The sequence below is a fragment of the Seriola aureovittata genome, chromosome 7, assembly GCF_021018895.1.
Source record: "Seriola aureovittata isolate HTS-2021-v1 ecotype China chromosome 7, ASM2101889v1, whole genome shotgun sequence".
Classification (NCBI taxonomy): domain Eukaryota; kingdom Metazoa; phylum Chordata; class Actinopteri; order Carangiformes; family Carangidae; genus Seriola; species Seriola aureovittata.
The window spans coordinates 6,140,038-6,157,950 of NC_079370.1; the positions used below are offsets into that span (position 1 = coordinate 6,140,038).

A 17,913-nucleotide genomic window follows, 5' to 3' on the forward strand; every position below is an offset into this window, starting at 1 on the left:
AGTATGACATGTAGATCGTTTTACATTAAAGAGTTAGAAAGTGTCCCATTAATGACATGAAGAATAATCAATAATGATTAATGAAGATGCTCATGATCTATAAAAAGCAGAAAAAACAGTCAAATAAAAGATTAAACTGTTACCATGACGATTCCTTGTTATGAGCTGCAGCTAATAGATCATTAATATTGAATATCACTGTATGATGCAGGCCTTCTTCTTCACTGCCGCAGCTGCAGCTCCTGCTCCAGCTCCCACTGGACCCCCCACTGAAGCTCCCCCCACACCTCCAACTAAACCTGCCACTACAGCTCCAGCAGCAGCTCCAGCAGCAGCTCCAGCAGCAGCTCCAGCAGCAGCTCCCATTAGAACCACTTTAATAAAGGAATTGTCTTCCTCTGTCTTTCTTCTCGCTTCTTCCTGATCAATATCTGGATTTTCTCTCTTCAGACGTTCCATTTCTTCTTTTATGGCTCTCTCAGCTGCTTTGAACATTTCATTGGTGTAGCAGCTTCCTCCATTACTCTGAACCATAATGTTGATCTTTTTCAGCAGCTCAGTGACTTGAAGGAGATTCTTGTCTCTGTTGTCAAACACATGGTAACCTCCATCACACTGACTGATGAAGTCACGGAGAGGCTGATTCTCACTAATGAATGTCTCTATGGAGACTCCGTCCTCCTTCAGGGCGTCTCCATGGGTGAACAAGGCCATAGTGTAGTTTCTTGACTTTTCTCCAAACATCTCCTGAAGGATTTTCACTGTTTTTCGTTCTTCTTCAGGGAATCTATTCGACTGGATCACGATCAGGAACACATGAGGACCAGGAGCAGCAAGTGAGATGGCTTTAGCGATCTCTCTCTTCACCTCCTCGTTAGTTTTTTCGGTTTTAAACAGACCTGGAGTATCAACAACAGCCAGTGTTCGACCAGCAACATCTCCTGTTTCCTTCTGACACTTTGTTGTCACTGAGGACGGAGACAGCTGAGATTTAAAAGCCTTCCTCCCTAAGATGGTGTTTCCTGCTGCGCTCTTCCCAACTCCAGTTTTCCCAACAAGTACAATCCTGAGCTCCTGTCCCTTTGCCGCTGTTGGAGAATTTCAAAAGACATTACTGATGTTGTAAAGGACAAACTTTAATTCATTGCTGGGACGTACCAGCAGAAATATATAAGAATTAATATTAAAGACACATTATGTGTCTGTACGTCAGGTGTAGACCACACAATGAAAATGTTGTGTAAATGAAATGATGTTTTCAGCAGGTGGCGCTGTGAACATGACATCATAGCAACAGATGTCTTCAGTGTGTGACTGTCATCAAACACGTGAGGTTTGAGGCTGATTGCACAAAGTATATCATAATTACATCAACTTCCTGTTTCACCAGAGCCACGCCGTTTGACGTTCCACAAAGAAACATCATGAAGATGAAAGTGTTCAGAATCATCTGATCAAGTCTGGGACAGAACAAGGTGTAATAGAGTTTTTATAACTTCCTGTTGCAAAATTCACCAGAGCCACGCCCTTAAATGAAAACTCACAATTTTCACAATGAATCATTATCAAGGTCTGAAGTATTTTCTGACCAAGTTTGAAGCGGCTCCTCTGGGTCTGACACTGTAAGTCAATAGATCTACAGTATCACTGCTCATCATTAGGGCACGAGTAGATCTGACTAATTACATGTGTGAATTCCATTAAATCAATATGTTGCTCAGATTCTTTTGTCTTTCAGCTGCAGCCCCATCAGTGAGAATCAAACCAGCAAATGAAAAATATAAAAACATAATTCAAATGAACCAGTGTTGTGACCCTGAAACTCTGATTTAACTCTGTTTGAAGCAGATGATTTTAATCGTCTGGGTCCGAAGTTTTCAGAGAAACAAGCTGAGGAAATGTTCGACAGCTCAGCTCCACCTGTCCTGAGTCTGCAGTCACCTGTCTCTGCTCTGTAGTCATCACTGTGGTCTGGAGCAGGGTCCCGCCCACAGCACCATCTGATTGGTTAACGTCACGAGAAACAGCCTATCACGCTAAAGGCCGCTGTGAACACAGACTGGAGCCGGAGCTGAGAGTCGGAGGTGAAACAGCAGACTCCCTGAGGCTGTAATAAACATCTCAATGCTCTACAGTGAAGTTACAACAACTCCACACTCTGATGAACAAGTTCACCTGTTGATTATAAAGCAGGGTTTTCCCCTCGCGCCGAACGGCCGGACATTAAAGCATTTCCATCCGGCGACTCTTTCCCTCCTGACGTCATGTGTCTGTCGGAGAAACTTGGATTTCTAACGTGAAACTACGTTATTGTGTTTTTACTGTTTTGATCAGGTCCGATCTCTGCGGACTCTCAGTTTTTACAAGGACCCCAACTCTACATCCGGTCTGTGTACACACACACGCACACACACACACACACACACACACACACACACACACACACACACACACACACACACACACGAGCGTGCGCACTCAGGGCGTCACGGCAGAGCGGTAACGTGAAACAAATAACCTGAAGATTACCTGAGTTGATGTGAACTGCGCTCGTAGTTACTGTGAGTAAAGGCAATAAAACCAAAATAAAGAGCCAAAACTTCATAAATACACCTGTTCCACCTGCATAAATGTGAACATGTGGAACTTGCTGTCTGTTCACAGAGAATGTGATGATTATTTTCCTTTTTATTGTATTTCTATTTTTATACTACAGTAAGCCAAGTTTACCATCTTTATTTTAAATGAATGAAAATAAATATAGAAAGACTACAGCCTTATGTATGTGATGGACAGGGTCCATCCCTTCCAGGGTCAAGCTGTATCTATGACTATTAAGTCAGTAACGTTTATTTCACAATAAAAGTCAGACACATTATGTAGATGCCGTTTAGAAATCACAATAAAACTGATGAAAACAAACAATAAGTCAAATATTAAAACAATACATCAAGACGTCCTGAATTTTATTATTAATGTCAAGCTGAACTTTATAATAAAAAGTTAAGTTTTCCTAAATCAAACAATAATAAGATTCATAAATGAACTTACCAAGCTGATGAACTGCCATATCTGTCTTTTACAGGCGGAGGATGTGTCGAGTCTTGTTGCTGCTGAAGTTCTGTTGGTGAATGAATTCAGTTTCATTTTATCTCTATTATAGTCTGATTCAACCCCTCCCATCTCCACATACTTCAGATTCAGAATCGGACTCATCTAGGTGTGTTTGTTTTCTTTATAGGACGAACATGAACATAATGAAATGAGTCATAAACACGGATGTGTACGTGTGTTACATGAGTTTTCAGACATGCAGCTCATTTTAAATACTGTCTCATCAGTTTTCACCAGATTAGCTCTGCAGTGGAATAAATGTGACTCAAAATTGAAAATGTTGAAAATGTAGATGAAAATGTTAAAATATTCCTGTGCAGGATTAAAGGATTTAAAACTGGAGAGTCCACAATTTGATTAAAACCCAAGAAGAAGAAGGGAGTCTTTTAAGTCCAAGTTGAAACCAGGGAAATAAATGCATGACGTGTCTGTGCAGCCCTCCTCCCCCTGGAGTCACGTCCTCTGTGCTTTACAGCAAACAGCTTTTCCTCCACTGTAAATATAAATCCTTCACTCACAACAAGTGGATGTCAGATCATGTGCACTGAAGCATGTGGCACGTTACAGTGGTGATCTCTGTTTAAATGACCTGAATCAGACTGAGGACACATCAGACGATGACAGATCAATAATCACCTCATGTTTCTCACAGGTGGAACTTTTCTGTTGTAAATCATTCAGTAGATTCTGTGAACCCGACCCTTCTGCTCCAGGTCGAGGTATTGATTTACTATATTACTATAAATCGCTAATCAGTCTAGCTTGATATGAAAAAATAAAACTAAGGGTCATGCCTCTCATGAACTTCGAGACATCTAACTCAGAGCCATTGAGTTTCAGTGTTGCGTCAATCAGACCTGAGTGGTTTCATATTTACATTACTCACCTGTGTTGGCTGCTGCAACCCACTCCTCACCTGCACTCTGGGCTGGCGGCCCACAGAGACACTTGTGTTAGTTGATGCTAACAACAAGCTGCTCTCTCAAAGTTGACTATGAAAACCTCCAAAGCAAATGGACTGAAAAGTATTTATTTACTTTGCCAGCTGCAATGAGCAGTAAACCTGTGTGTTCACATACTTCAGATTCATGTTTAGTATTAGACTAATCTAGGTGTGGTGGTTTTCTGTACAGGTTAAGCAGGAATAGGATCAAACAAGCCACAAACCGTCATGTACTAAAGTGTACTCCTCTTCCTGCCCGTTCCGGTTTCAAGTATTTCTGGATGTGGCAGGACTCAGAGTTGTATTTAAAGTCGGCCGTATAAAGGGGGAACCAGAACAGACCCCTGTGGAGCCCCAGTGCCGCTCAGTTACCCAGCCTGAGGTACTGTGGTTGTCTTGTCAGGTAATCCACAATCCAGGACGTGAAGTAGGGCTCCACCCCCATCCCTTCCAGCTTGTCTTTAAGAGTGGGGGTTGGATGGTGTTAAATGCACCTGAGAAATCAAAGAACATAATCCTCAAGCGACTACCCGGCTCATCCAAGTAAGAATGGGCCGGTGGAGCATGTGAAGGACGGCATCATCCACTCCAATATGTTCTTTGTAGGTGAACTGTAGGGGGTCTAATGCTGTTCAACATGTGTCCTCAGAAGGTGGAGAAGCCGCCGCTCCAGGGTCTTCATGATGTGTGATGTGAGGGCCACCGGTCTGTAGTCATTTATCTCAGCTGGTACTTTAGGGACCGGAACAAGACATGATGTTTTCCACAGGACCGGGACCCTCCCTGTTTGAAGGCTCAAGTTGAAGATCCTCTAGAGAGGCTCAGCCAGCTGGGCTGCACAGTCCTTTAACAGCCTGGGACACACACCATCCGGACCTGTTACCTTTCCAGGACGTAGCCTCTTGAGCTCCGCCCTCACCTTCTCCGCTGTAAAGGACAGGAGACTTGACCCCAGTGTGGAGGGAGCTGCAGCTGAAGCAGTGGGAGAGAGAACAGGTGAGGCTGTGACACACCTGTTGTAGAACAGGTTGAACTCATTGGCCTCGTCCACATCACCTGGTGTTGCCTGGCTGTTCTTCTCTTTATAGCCAGTGGTGGTCCTCATCCCTTTCCACACCTCTCTGGTGTTGTGCTGCATGACTGTTTTCATTAGTGACGGCTACAGTAGACATGCTAAAGTTAGCTAACCTGCTTTTACCCTTATTATGAATGTGTTTGGCAAATGTTGCTATTGTGGCAAGGAAGCAAGGGTTAAATTTAGTTTAATTTTACAAGAATCCAACAACACCACCTAGTGGAATTTCACCCCAGGAAATCTGTGGCAAAATCACACGGATATCACACAGGAAAAGGTCACACAGGTTCGAAAAACACTCGAGCAGAGATGTGCTTCCAAAAATAGACAAATCTTCATTACAAAAATTAGTTGTAAAAATAACATGTTGCAATAAAAATATAGTAGTCTTGATACAACACTAGTAAAAATAATTAATAGTGCAACTTTATTGCACAATGCCCCTTTAAATTTTGAGTAAGTTATCCACTCGAACACAGGCACAAGGAGCAGGGCTGTGGGCTTAGCAGCAGGATGACCAGCTGACACCTCAGTGCACACTGTAGAGGAAAGTGAAGGGGCCACCACCGAGGGAACAGCCAGCCACCCGCTCAGGCCCAACAGCTCCTGTCCAAAGAGAGAAGAAGGCAAACAGTTAGTTAAATCAGGCAGGATGGGGGGGGCACGACACGAACAACACACAGCCGATGTGATTCCAAACCACCTCAACACCACACTATGATTACTGGGATTAACTCTACATAAAGTACACACACACACACACACACACACACACACACAGTTACAGGAATTACTGATACTAACAGTGATTAGCCCCATTTAGCAAATAATCATACACATGGAGCAAACTGTTTCATCAAATCAAGGTCAAATCACTGAATGTGGCAATTTACTGAACGTGTCGTTAAGTCAGGGAACAGTTTGGTGTGGACCAAATGCTGCTGGGTAAATGTCGAGTCAGAGACAACACAGCAGTATTTGCCAGAGAGCGGAGGCTCGGTTTGGAGATGAGCCACCTGCCGTGACGTGCAGCTTCGCCGGACAGCAGAGGCGCAGTTTCCCGGGCAACAGGAGTGAGAGCCGCGAAGGATGCCGCTCAGTAACTCAGCAAAGCAACGACATGAGGCACACGGGCTCGTTATGCACAGGAACAATCCCACTCCGACTCGCCCAACAGACAGGCCAGCTCTTGCAATCGCTGGGGAAACACGATCCAAGACAAACAGCGGCTGAAACAACATGCTGACTTTGGACACACGAGCCACACCAAACCACAGACTATGCGGAAACCAGGCTCCAGTATGAGGTAGGATGATGCACAGCCGAGGAGGTGGGCACACACCTACTGTAGATATACTGTAACTTTGTGCAGCATCGCCCTGTAATCAAGGTGGAATTGAATGATTGCCTCCGGCCCAGTGGCACTTAGGACGTATTCCACTACATCATTAACAGTTTTAAAGCTCATATCATTGGAAGGAGGATGAGACATTTCACTATCTGGCTAACTGTTAGCATTGCTCTGGAGACTATCATTGGGCTTCATGAATATTTGCTGACGAAGAACATGGGGGGGTTCGAAGCGTTTGTTTTGGTGTGAGACGTTGGTGCTCTTGTGCGACATCTAGTGGCTGTGATGAAGGTTTACAGAGCCTTGAACTTCATGTAAACATCATTATCTTAAAGTGCTAATGTTAGCCTGGTGGAGACTCTGAATCATCATCCCTCTGTTCGCTCAGAGATTCAAACACGTCGGACTGGAAAACACCAGCAGCTACAAACATGTTTACGAGACGCACCTGTACAGGTGTTTGTAACTCTCAGCTGCTAACCTTTCGTAGCTTAGAGACAGAGTGTTTGGAGCAGCTTCAGCTCAGCAGTGATTTCTGTTTCATCTCAGACTTTTTATCTGAGAAACAATTAAACTTTCTAACGTCCTCTCCTCCCTCTGCTCGCGCTCAGCGGGGAATTACAGCAGGTTAAAAGTTTCTCTTTGAGTCGTGGGGTCTGTGGGGAGGCCGAGCATCACAGCAGTCAACAGCAAACAGGAAGTAGGAGCGGACAGGAACACAACACAGAGACTGTTCATCACATTTTAACATCAACGTTCAAATCTAAGGTTCAGCTGGTATCTTTCAGCATGCTAACAGGCTAAGCTAAGTGGTGAACATGGTTTACATCATAAGCAGCATTTAGCTCCGTCCCACAGAGAGACTGGCGCTCAGAGTCAGTGGCTCAGGAAGACCTGGGCTGAAGTCTGTAGTAATATATCATTATATAATGAATTATCATTATAACAAACTCCTTCATGGTCCTTTAAACTGAACCGGAGTCGTAGAAAACACAAGTTAATGAGTTAATAATGGCGGGAAATCAGTGACAGTGAACCTCAGGCTCGGCGCTAACTAATCTCACAGCAGAGCCTCCATCAGCTGATGCTGCCAGCTGTGTGTGTGTGTGTGTGTGCGTGTGTGAGTGTGTGTATGTATGTGTGTATGTATGTGAGTGTGTGTATGTATCTGTGTGTGTATGTATGTGTACGTGTGTGAGTGTGTATATATATGTGTGTGTTAGTGTGTATGTATGTGTGTGTGTGTGTGTGTAGCCCTAGGTTGTTTTAATACACCCTTGCCTTATTACAATAATAATTTGAGATGGTAAAAGTACATATTGTGTTTCAAAATTAGTGTATTTTGATTGACATGTTGAGTTTAATATGAAGAATGAGTGTATCACTTTAAATAGATAGGTTGCAGAGTAACTACATGTGCTTCTGTGTGTTACCTTGTGTGGGAGAGAGCACAACTTACCTTGTTTATTTTATTTTGAAGGTGATTGGCTGTTTGTTAAGTCATGTCATTTTGCTGTGTTGTGATTGGAAAAGGGGCGGGACGAATAGAAAAAAGGGAGAGAGCGCAAAAGACGAGTAGCAGGAGGAGAGCTGTAGCGGCAGAAAAAGAAGAAACGGGATGTAAAAAGAGTTGTAAAAGTATAATAAGTTTTGGAGTTGTCGTAACAGTTGAGGCTGTAGAAAATAGAGTCTAAAACTGAGAGACATTATTTCATGTGAAGCGCCGGAGGAGAAAAGGTATTTCTCCTGCTAGCTGCAAGAGTTCGTCTTCAGGAGGAGCTGTAGGAGTCCACCTGCGGCCGTGTCTGTTTCCCGAGGGAGAAAGGACGTTTTCTTCATGTCAGGTAAGGACCACTAGTGGAGGGAGCGAGATGGTTTGGTCTGCCTGGTTGGTGGATCCGGAGCATGCAACCTGCGAGTCTTCAGCTCGGCTACTGTTTCTGCTCATCAGTCTCCAACTCTGCTATAAACTGTGAGTATTCGCCATTGTTTTTGCTCGGCTAGAGTGAAGCGGCCTCCTGTTTTGGCCTCTACGATCCCGAGTTCATACAGGCCTGCAACGTGGGGTTATTTTCTTTATTTGACATTTTTGCCGGCTTGTGTGAGAGTGTGAGTGTGTGGGCCCATTAGTCTAGCATATTATATCTCACTGTTAAACAAAAGGTATTTCATTCAATTCATGTGTGTCATAAGTTGAATTAAAAGCAAAGGAAATATTTCATTAAATATAAAAAGTGTTAAAAGAGTAAAGATCATTTAAAAGTTGTGAGAGTATCTCCTCTGATAAGGTCGTTATTTTGCTTTTAGTTAATAAATGTATCTAATGTGAGAGAAGTTGTTTGTGATATCTAGTGGTTATAATTCATAATTTACGTTAAGAAGTCAAGGTAAAAAGAAAAAGAGTTTGAGCGTTGAACATTGATAGTTTAACACACTGATAGAACAGTTTAATTTTGAGTCACTGATTTTAAAGGGCTTAATTAATCAACACAAGGGGGAAATAAAAGTAATGAACACAGGGCCCTGCCTATGGTAAAGGTAAAGAAAGGGTTACATGTGTATATGTGTGTGTGTGTGTGTGTGTATATGTCTGTGTACATGTGTGTGTGTGTGTGTACGTGTATGATTGTGTGTATGTGTGTGTGTGTGCATCAAGTACAGTCTGTTTCTGGATCCACACAAGAACACGGACACACACTCGATCTCGTTTTATCATATGGTTTGCCTGTTTTTAACTTGGAGATCTGTGACGCATTGTTTTCGGACAATATGCCTGTACTGTTGTTCTCGGCCGTTTTTAATCAGAGCTGTGTCATTCCTGAATCAATGTATAACGACACGGACGAGCCTAGTTCATGGTTTCACTCCTCCTGCCAAATAGTTTTAGACACTGTGGCTCCATTAAAAATTAGGCTGCCTAAAACTAAATGTGAACCGTGGCTAAATGACACTACTCGTGCTGTCAGACGCCAGTGCCGTAGAGCTGAGTGCAAGTGGAAGAGAGACGAACTGCAAGTGTCTTTTCAAATGTTACGAGAGTGCTGGCGTAACTATTAGACAACTGTGAAAGATGCTAAAACTAAACATTTCTCTGATATTATCTTTTTAAACTGTCATAAGCCTTGTGTTCTGTTTAAGACAATCGACTCCGTTCTTAATGCTCCACAGACCGTCGGTATTGAGGCTTCGCCTGCTGTTTGTGAAGATTTTCTTAACTTTTTTTATTGACAAGGTTGCTGGCACTAGGGCTCTAATCTCACCGTCTGCATATGACCCTTCAGTCTGTCCCCTGCTCAGCTGTCCTTGATGGGTTTGAGTCTGTGACTCTGTCAGATTTACAGGACACTGTTGGTCATTTAAAGCCCTCAGGCTCTCCTAATGATGCTGTCCCCTCTCGACTATTTAAAGAGGTTTTTCCTACTGTGGGTCCATCTGTGCTTGCAGTTATTAACAGCAGTTTGTCCTCACATGTAGTCCCTGAAAACTTTAAACATGCAGTAGTGCAACCTGTAATTAAAAAAACAGGTCTAGATTCTGCAGTCCTGGCAAATTATAGGCCTATTTCCAAACTGCCGTTCCTTTCAAAACTCCTCTAAAAGACAGTCTACAATCAATTAATGTTCTGTGCACAATATTCTTTTGGTCTTCGAATCTGGTTTTAAATCACTGCACAGCACAGAATCTGCACTTTTAAGAGTTTTTAATGATATTCTTTTAACTTGTGAATGTGCTGTTCTTGTACTTTTAGACCTAACTGCTGCATTTGACACTGTAGACCAGTGGTCCCCAAACTAAGGCCCGCGGGCCGGATACGGCCCGCCCCCACATTTGGCCCGGCCCCCTGAACTATTATTATTTATTTCATTAATAGTGTTATTATTTATTTCCTGACTTTTTTTTCTGTGAAGAACCCGGAAAGGGTTATTTGGTTATGTGTGGCTTTCTAGAAAACAATCAATTTTTACGTTTAGGCACCCCTGCGATCGTCACACTTTTTCTGTTACAAACTGAACCCGGCCCCCATCAGAGAAGGGAAAAGTTATGTGGCCCTCAGGAAAAAGTTTGGGGACCCCTGCTGTAGACCATGACATTTTAATTTCACGTTTGGAGCAGTGGGTGGGCATCAGTGGCATAGCACTGGAGCGGTTCAGGTCGTACTTGGCAGATCGAACTTTCTGTGTGGGCCTTGGTGACTCTGTATCCTCCTCTTCTCCTCTGTCATGTGGTGTCCCGCAGGGCTCAGTCCTGGGCCCTCTTCTCTTTTCTTTGTACCTGCTCCCGCTTGGTTCCATACTTAGGAAGCATGGTATTCTATTTCATTGTTATGCAGATGACACTCAGGTCTATATGCCTCTTAAAAAGAATCAAGCCTTCTCTGTCACACCCTTACTTGAATGTCTTGCCGACATAAAGGCCTGGATGGCTCTAAATTTTTTAAATTTTAACAAAAAGAAAAGAGAAGTGATTGTTTTTGGTGGCAGCTCCGAGACCCTCTCTCTAGATCTAGGTTCCTTGGCTCAATACCTAAAATCCAACGTCACTAACTTGGGAGTTAAGGTGGACTCTGACGTCAGACTTGACAATCAGATCAAGACAGTTGTGAAGTCAAGTTTTTACCAGTTGAGGCAGCTGGCCAAAATAAAGCCAATTCTTTCAAAGCAGCACTTTGAGACAGTAATCCACGCCTTTGTCACCACATGGCTGGATTACTGCAATGCACTTTATGTGGGGGTTAGTGGGTCCTCCATCAACCGTCTCCAGATGGTACAAAATGCTGCTGCACGTCGTTTAACTGGCACACGCAAATATGACCACATTTCCCCCATTTTAGCCTCACTTCACTGGTTGCCCATACATTTAGGATTCATTTTAAAATTCTTTTATTTTCACTTAAATCTCTCAATGGTCTCGCCCCTCTCTACCTCTCTGAATTGCTGCACCCATATTCACCCACCCGCTCTCTCAGGTCAGTTGATCAGCTGCTCCTGAGGGTGCCAAAAACGAAGCGCAAGCTCAGAGGGGACTGTGCTTTCGCTGTGGCAGCCCCTAAAATGTGGAACGATCTGTCTCTGCACATTAGACAGGCGTCTGTTTTTAAATCCCTTCTTAAGACCCATCTCTTTTCCATGGCCTTTGACACCCTGTAAGATGTGATTTAATTTTATTGTTTTCTCTTATTATATATCTGTTTTTATTGATGTTTTATGTCTTTTAATTTATCTTGTGTTAATAATTTTACCATGTACAGCACTTTGGTACCTTCTTGTTGTTTTTTTAAGTGCTTTATAAATAAAGCTGGATTGGATTGGATTGGATGTATGTATGTGTGTGTGTGTGTGTAAGTGTGTGTATGTGTGTGTGCGCGCGCTGCCTCTTTGTATCAGGATCTTTGTCGCCTGACATTCACATGAACATTGTCAGGGACACCAAGCAGCTGGATCTGTTGCAGCTGGAGTCAGAACATCTGGATGTGATCTCAGTCCACAGCTCTCACTTTAACGTGTTCAGGTCAAGATAAACTGGAGGTGTCTTTTCAAATATTGAGGGATTGTTGGCGTCGTTACCAATCCTCTGTGAAAGAAGCAAAAATAAAATATTTCTCTGATATCATTGTCTCAAACTGTCACAAACCTTGTGTGTTGGTCAAGGTGATCAACATTTTTATTGATAAAGTCACTTCTACCAGAGCACTTATTTCACCTCCAGCTTCTGACCCCTCAGTGTTTGTCCCCTGTTCTGCTGGTTTTGACTCATTTGAGCCTGTGATCCTGGCGTTTGTGCAGGAGATTGTGAGGCACTTAAAACCATCAGGTTCCCCCAATGATCCTGTCCCCCCCTCAACTTTTTAAGGAGGTTTTCCCTACTCTAGGGCCACATTTACACAGCATTATTAACAGCAGTCTGTCCTCAGGAGTGGTTCCTGTTAGTTTTAAGTCTGCAATTGTGCAGCCGCAGATTAAAAAACCGGGACTGGATCCTGCAGTTATGGCTAGCTTTAGGCCCATCTCTAAATTGTCCTTCTTTTCCAAAATCTTAGAGAAGATTGTTTATTCTCAGCTTATGGACTTTTTAAACAAACAAAATATTCTTGAAATTTTCCAATCTGGTTTTAAAAAATTGCACAGCACAGAATCAGTGCTTTTAAGAGTTTTTAACGACATCTTTTTAGTTACTGACTGCAGTCACAGTGTAATTCTTGTGCTTCTAGCTTTAACCGCTGCCTTCGATACAGTGGACCATGACATCCTGATTGCTCGTCTGGAGCAGTGGGTGTGCATCAGGGGCCTGGCGCTGGCATGGTTCAGGTCCTACCTATCTCATCGGTTGTTCTGTGTCAGCCTTGGTGACTCTGTGTCCTCCATTGCTCCTCGTGTGGAGTCCCACAAGGTTCAGTGCTGGGCCTTCTTTTATTTTCTTTATATCTTCTCCCACTTGGGTCCATTCTCAGGAATCATGGCATTTTATTCCATTGTTATGCGGATGACAGCCAGATCTATGTCCCCCTTAAAACGGCTGATTCCTTTTCACTTAAGCCACTGCTAAATTGTTTGGATGAAGTCAAGGGCTGGATGGCTCGAAACTTTTTAAATTTCAACAAGAAAAAGTCCAAAGTGATGGTCTTTGGTGGCACTTCCGTGACCTCCCCAGTTGACCTTGGTCCCTTGGCCCAGTATGCCAAACCCTTGGTTAACGATCTGGGGGTAAAGTGGACGCAGACTTAAAGTTTGACAGCCAGATTAAAGCTGTGGTAAAATCGAGTTTCTTCCAGTTAAGGCAGCTGGCAAAAATAAAACCATTTCTGCATAGACAGCACTTTGACACAGTAATCCACTCCTTTGTAACCACCCGGCTTGATTACTGTAATGCTCTTTGTATGGGGGTTATTGGGTCCTCCATTGCATATCTGCAACTAGTACAGAATGCAGCTGCATGTCTTGTAACCGGCACAAGGAAGTTCGAGCACATTACACCGATTTTAGTTTCACTTCACTGGCTGCCCGTCCATTTTAGAATTCATTTTAAAATTCTTTTATTTGCTTTTAAAGCCTTAAATGGTCTTGCCCCAATGTACCTCTCTGAGCTTCTGCACCTAGCCGATCTCTCAGGTCAGCGAACCAGCTGCTCCTGAGGGTTCCCAAAACCAGGCTGAAGCTCAGAGGGGACCGAGCATTCTCTGTTGCCGCCACGAAACTCTGGAACGAACTGCCACTGCACATTAAGCAGGCCTTTTCATTGTCCAATTTTAAATCTCTTCTTAAAACGCACCTCTTTTCTTTGGCTTTTAACACTGCTTAGGTTGTTGATTTTATGTGCACAGATAATTTAGCCATTTTGTACTATGTTTTATTGTGTTTTTAATGATTCTGTCTTTCACTATGTCTATTTAAATGTACAGCACTTTGGGAACCTTGGAGTTTATTTAAATTGTGCTTTATAAATAAAGTGGATTGGATCAGATTGGAGGTGTTTGAGATGAGAGATGACAGATTGAAACGCAATGTTATTTTAATAAACGGGACTTCACTGCCTCTGAACGCATCACAGCTGACTCAGGTTTCAGTCATGCAGATGTAAATCAAAGCAGCTGTTTACAGTAACATTACACTCTGTGTGAAGCTGTAAATATAATTTGATGCTTCAGTTTTACCTGCAAATGAAAAACACCATGTCGTCTCTGACCTCTCCCTCCTCTTTATAACTCGTTATTTCCTTATTTAGCTGCGACACTAAACACTAATGAAACACCTGTAAACTCAGTGTTTCCATCATTGTTAGCATCTTTTCAGAGTTAGCATCAGAACAATTAGCTAGTTAGATTCTTTTCGTAAGGGTTAGCTAGTTAATATCTTTTCACAATGGTTTGCTAGTTAGCATCTTGTCAGAACAGTTAGCTAGTTAGCATCACAGCAGTTAGTGTAGTTAACATTTTTTTTAGAACGGTTAGCCAGTTAGCATCTCTTCATAATGGTTAACTAGTTCGCATTTTATCAGAACAGTAAGCTAGTTGGCATCGTTTCAGAACTGTTAGCCGTTTAGCATCGTTTCAGAACAGTGTAGTTATCGTTTTTTATTTGATGTTTGTTAGCTTGTAACTGGCAGTGGCTGACATAGTGTTAGCAGTTATGCTAATGCTAACCCTCTCTCTCTCTACTGACAAGGTTTCAGGTGTATTTAGCCCCGCCCCCACAAGCTGACAGGATTGGTTCCTGAGGTTTGTGACACATGAAACCCTGAATCTGTGTTTATGAGACTGTCATTGGTTCACTGCAGTTCAAGGTGGAAACAATCAGTTGTTACCTTCCACCAGTCTCCGGCCTCGAACCGTAGTAAGACGGCCACTGGTATATGCTAACTCACTTAGCTTAGCCTGGCTCGTTGGCTGGTAACAAGCTTTACAAAGAGTCCGGACCAACTCTGCATTGAAGAACGGGGCACTTTATTCCAACGGTACAGTAGGCGTTATGCATATCCTTTCAGTGATACACTGGACTCTATATTGTCTAGCAGTAATAACAGTATTTTCTCGGTCGGCATACATCCGTCCACTGTGGTTGCGTCTCACTCTCTCGTACTATCGCTTTGTTTCTGTATACGTCACACACACATATTACCCACAAAGCCACCTTCTTAAAGGAGCAGGCTTGGCTTGCAACACTACCCCCACTCTGGATGATGATTAAACCCTTAACATCACTCCAGCACAGTTACATACATTAGCAAAGGAAACAACATTTTACCACTGAACATTTCCAACAACCCACATTTCCCACAGTCCTTGAATGGATCCTTCCCCAGTGGAACGTAACTGGAAATGAAGGAGATAATGTTCATAAAATGTCTCTTAAGCCTACTGCATGTCCTCCTTGCATAATGATAACAAAATGTTCACACAATTACACCTGAGTAAAAGGGGGTTCTTTCTCTCTAGAGCTATAAAATCTCACAGTGTGCTAACTGAATAAAGTGCAGCCACAGTGTCTATTACTGAGTTTTAACATGTCACATTCACACTTAAACAAGGCCTATGCATTCTAAGGTGCCATAAACATGAACAGTGCTTAGCAAATCTCGCCATAAAGTGCAACTTATAAAAATACAGTTCTGGAACTCTTTTCTTACAAAATTAACACAATTGAACTTTTTTTTTTTTTTTTTTTTTTTACTAGGGAGCTCCGGGTAGACTACCGTTGCTCCCCGTGAGATCAGGGCGCATTCTTGCCCTCTCCTGGAACAACGATCTCACCACTAACTAACTCAAAGTCTCTTAAGTTCGTAGTAACAGTCAGTGACTAATCCAGTTACCAAGCCGGTCTGGAACCTTGCAGACCCTCCGGGGTCTCTGACATGGACTGGAGGCTGGGGGGAGGCATTGAACACGTGCCCCACCAGGATCCTGCGCCCTGGCCTCGTCCCGTTGTGGCAATGTTAAGTCCTCAGGAGACTGTCCGTGACTCGGTGGAACTGGCCGTGTGGAGTGGAGAGCCTCCCCTGCAGTAGCCTCGGTCTCAGTGTCCCACAGGTTGAGGGGACCGATGTCTGCGTCGTTGGAGCTGTCATGCGTTGGAGAGGGGACCTCCACTGGTGCCCACTCCTCTGCACTTTGAGGGACCCAGCTATTATCTAGGGGTGTCCTAGAATGATAAGGCTTCAGTTTGTCATGATGGACCACTTTGGCTTTTGTTCTCTGGCCCTTCTGGATTCTGTAGACCAAGTCGTCCAGTTGGCCTACAATGAAATAGGGGCCCTCATAGGACGGCAAGAACTTCCGCACCTTGTCTTTCACTCTCTTGGTGCCCTTTATCAGGTGCCATACTGCGTCTCCCACTTGGTAGTGGACTTGATGGATGTTTTTGTCATACTGTCATTTGGCGCGCTCAGCAGACCTCCCTAGAGCTTCTCGTGCCAGCTGATGAGAAAGCTCCAGTCGTTCTCTGAGCTGCATGACATAGTGTGGAGGGGAACTGACAGGGACGTTGTCAGGTGACGTACCAGCTACCAAGTCGACTGGCTCAGTAGTTTCCCGTCCATAGAGCATCATGTTGGGTGAGAGTCCTGTGGAGCTGTGCTTGGTTGCTCTATAGGCCATAAGTGCATAGGGAATCATTATATCCCAGTCCCAGTGGCATCTCTCTGCAGTAGTGGCTAAGATCTTCTGCAGGGTGGCGTTAAAGCGCTCCACCTGGCCGTCGGACTGAGGGTGAAATGGAGTGGTTCGTGTCTTTTCAATTCCCAGCAGTGTGCACATCCCTTGGAACACAGCTGACTCAAAGTTTGTGCCCTGGTCGCTGTGCAGAGAGTGTGGGGCTCCATGTCTACACACCCACTCCGACGTGATCTTTTCAGCCACTGTTATTGCTTGCTCATCGGGGACTGGATAAGCTTCCACCCACTTACTGAAATAGTCCTGCACCACCACTATATAGCGGTTGTGCCTCTCAGTCTCATTTAAAGGACCCATTAGGTCGACTGCGATGCGTTCCATAGGGCCGCCAACTTTAACAGTGCCCATGGCCGCCCGTGGTGTCTTCTTGGGGCGAGCCTTTGCGGCACAGCTGATGCAGGTACGGCACCACAGTGTGACGTCATTTTTCATGTCGTACCAAAAGTACCTGGTCTTAAGGCGGGAGAGGGTCTTTTCTGCTCCAAAGTGGCCACCCACTGGCCCTTCATGCATCTGTGCCATTACAGATGTGCGATATGGGTGTGGCAGCAGGATTTGTGGGTAGAACACTTTTCCCTCGCCGCAGTAGAACTTCCTCAGCACGACCCCATCTCTCTGATATAGCCGTTTTCTCTGCGCCCAGTAAGCTTTGGTGGCAGGGCTGTGAGGTGCCACATCGGTCCATGTCGGCTCACTCCCCCCTTCCTCAAGCCACCCGCACACAGGTGCTATGTCTGGGTCAGCTGTTTGTGCTGCTTTCAGTTGTTCTCGGGTCCAGCCCTTAAACAGGTCAAGCTGGGGTGACTCGGTCACCCGGCTGATGCTTGGGTGAGAGAGAGAGAGGTCATAACAGTTGTCGCTGAGGGCATCAACTACCCCCACTAGGTTTTGCTCTGGGGAAGTTGTGAGGGGGCCCCCCTCTGCTAGACAGTCTGTCAGGTTACACTGTACTCCTTTGTGCTGACGGTCATTGCTGCTGGAGTCGGGCTCAGAAACTGTGCAAGGACATGAGCTCCTGCACGGTCTCCTGGACAAAGCGTCTGCATTTTGGTGAAACTTCCCTGGCCTGTGGAGGACCTGGAAGTCATACTCTGCTAGTTTCTCCAACCAGCGAGCAAGTTGTCCCTCTGGCTCCCTTAACTTGGTTAACCAGCGCAGACTGCTGTGGTCAGTTCGGACTGTGAACGACCTCCCGAGCAGGTACTGCCTGAAGTGGGAAGTGAACTCCACTACTGCCAGGAGCTCCCGTCTGGTAGTGCAGTAGTTTT

The 17,913-nt window shown here is 44.3% G+C and overlaps 1 protein-coding gene across 1 annotated transcript; it reads right to left on the minus strand.

The window, feature by feature from the left end:
- Positions 1-195: 195 nt before the first annotated feature.
- On the minus strand, positions 196-16,295 carry LOC130172068 (GTPase IMAP family member 7-like). Its single transcript, XM_056380486.1, has 3 exons — positions 16,256-16,295; positions 15,787-16,209; positions 196-1,088 (listed from the first exon to the last, which is right to left on the minus strand). The coding sequence occupies exons 1-3, from the start codon at positions 16,293-16,295 to the stop codon at positions 196-198; spliced, it is 1,356 nt and encodes a 451-aa protein (XP_056236461.1).
- Between the last annotated feature and the right edge of the window lie 1,618 nt (positions 16,296-17,913).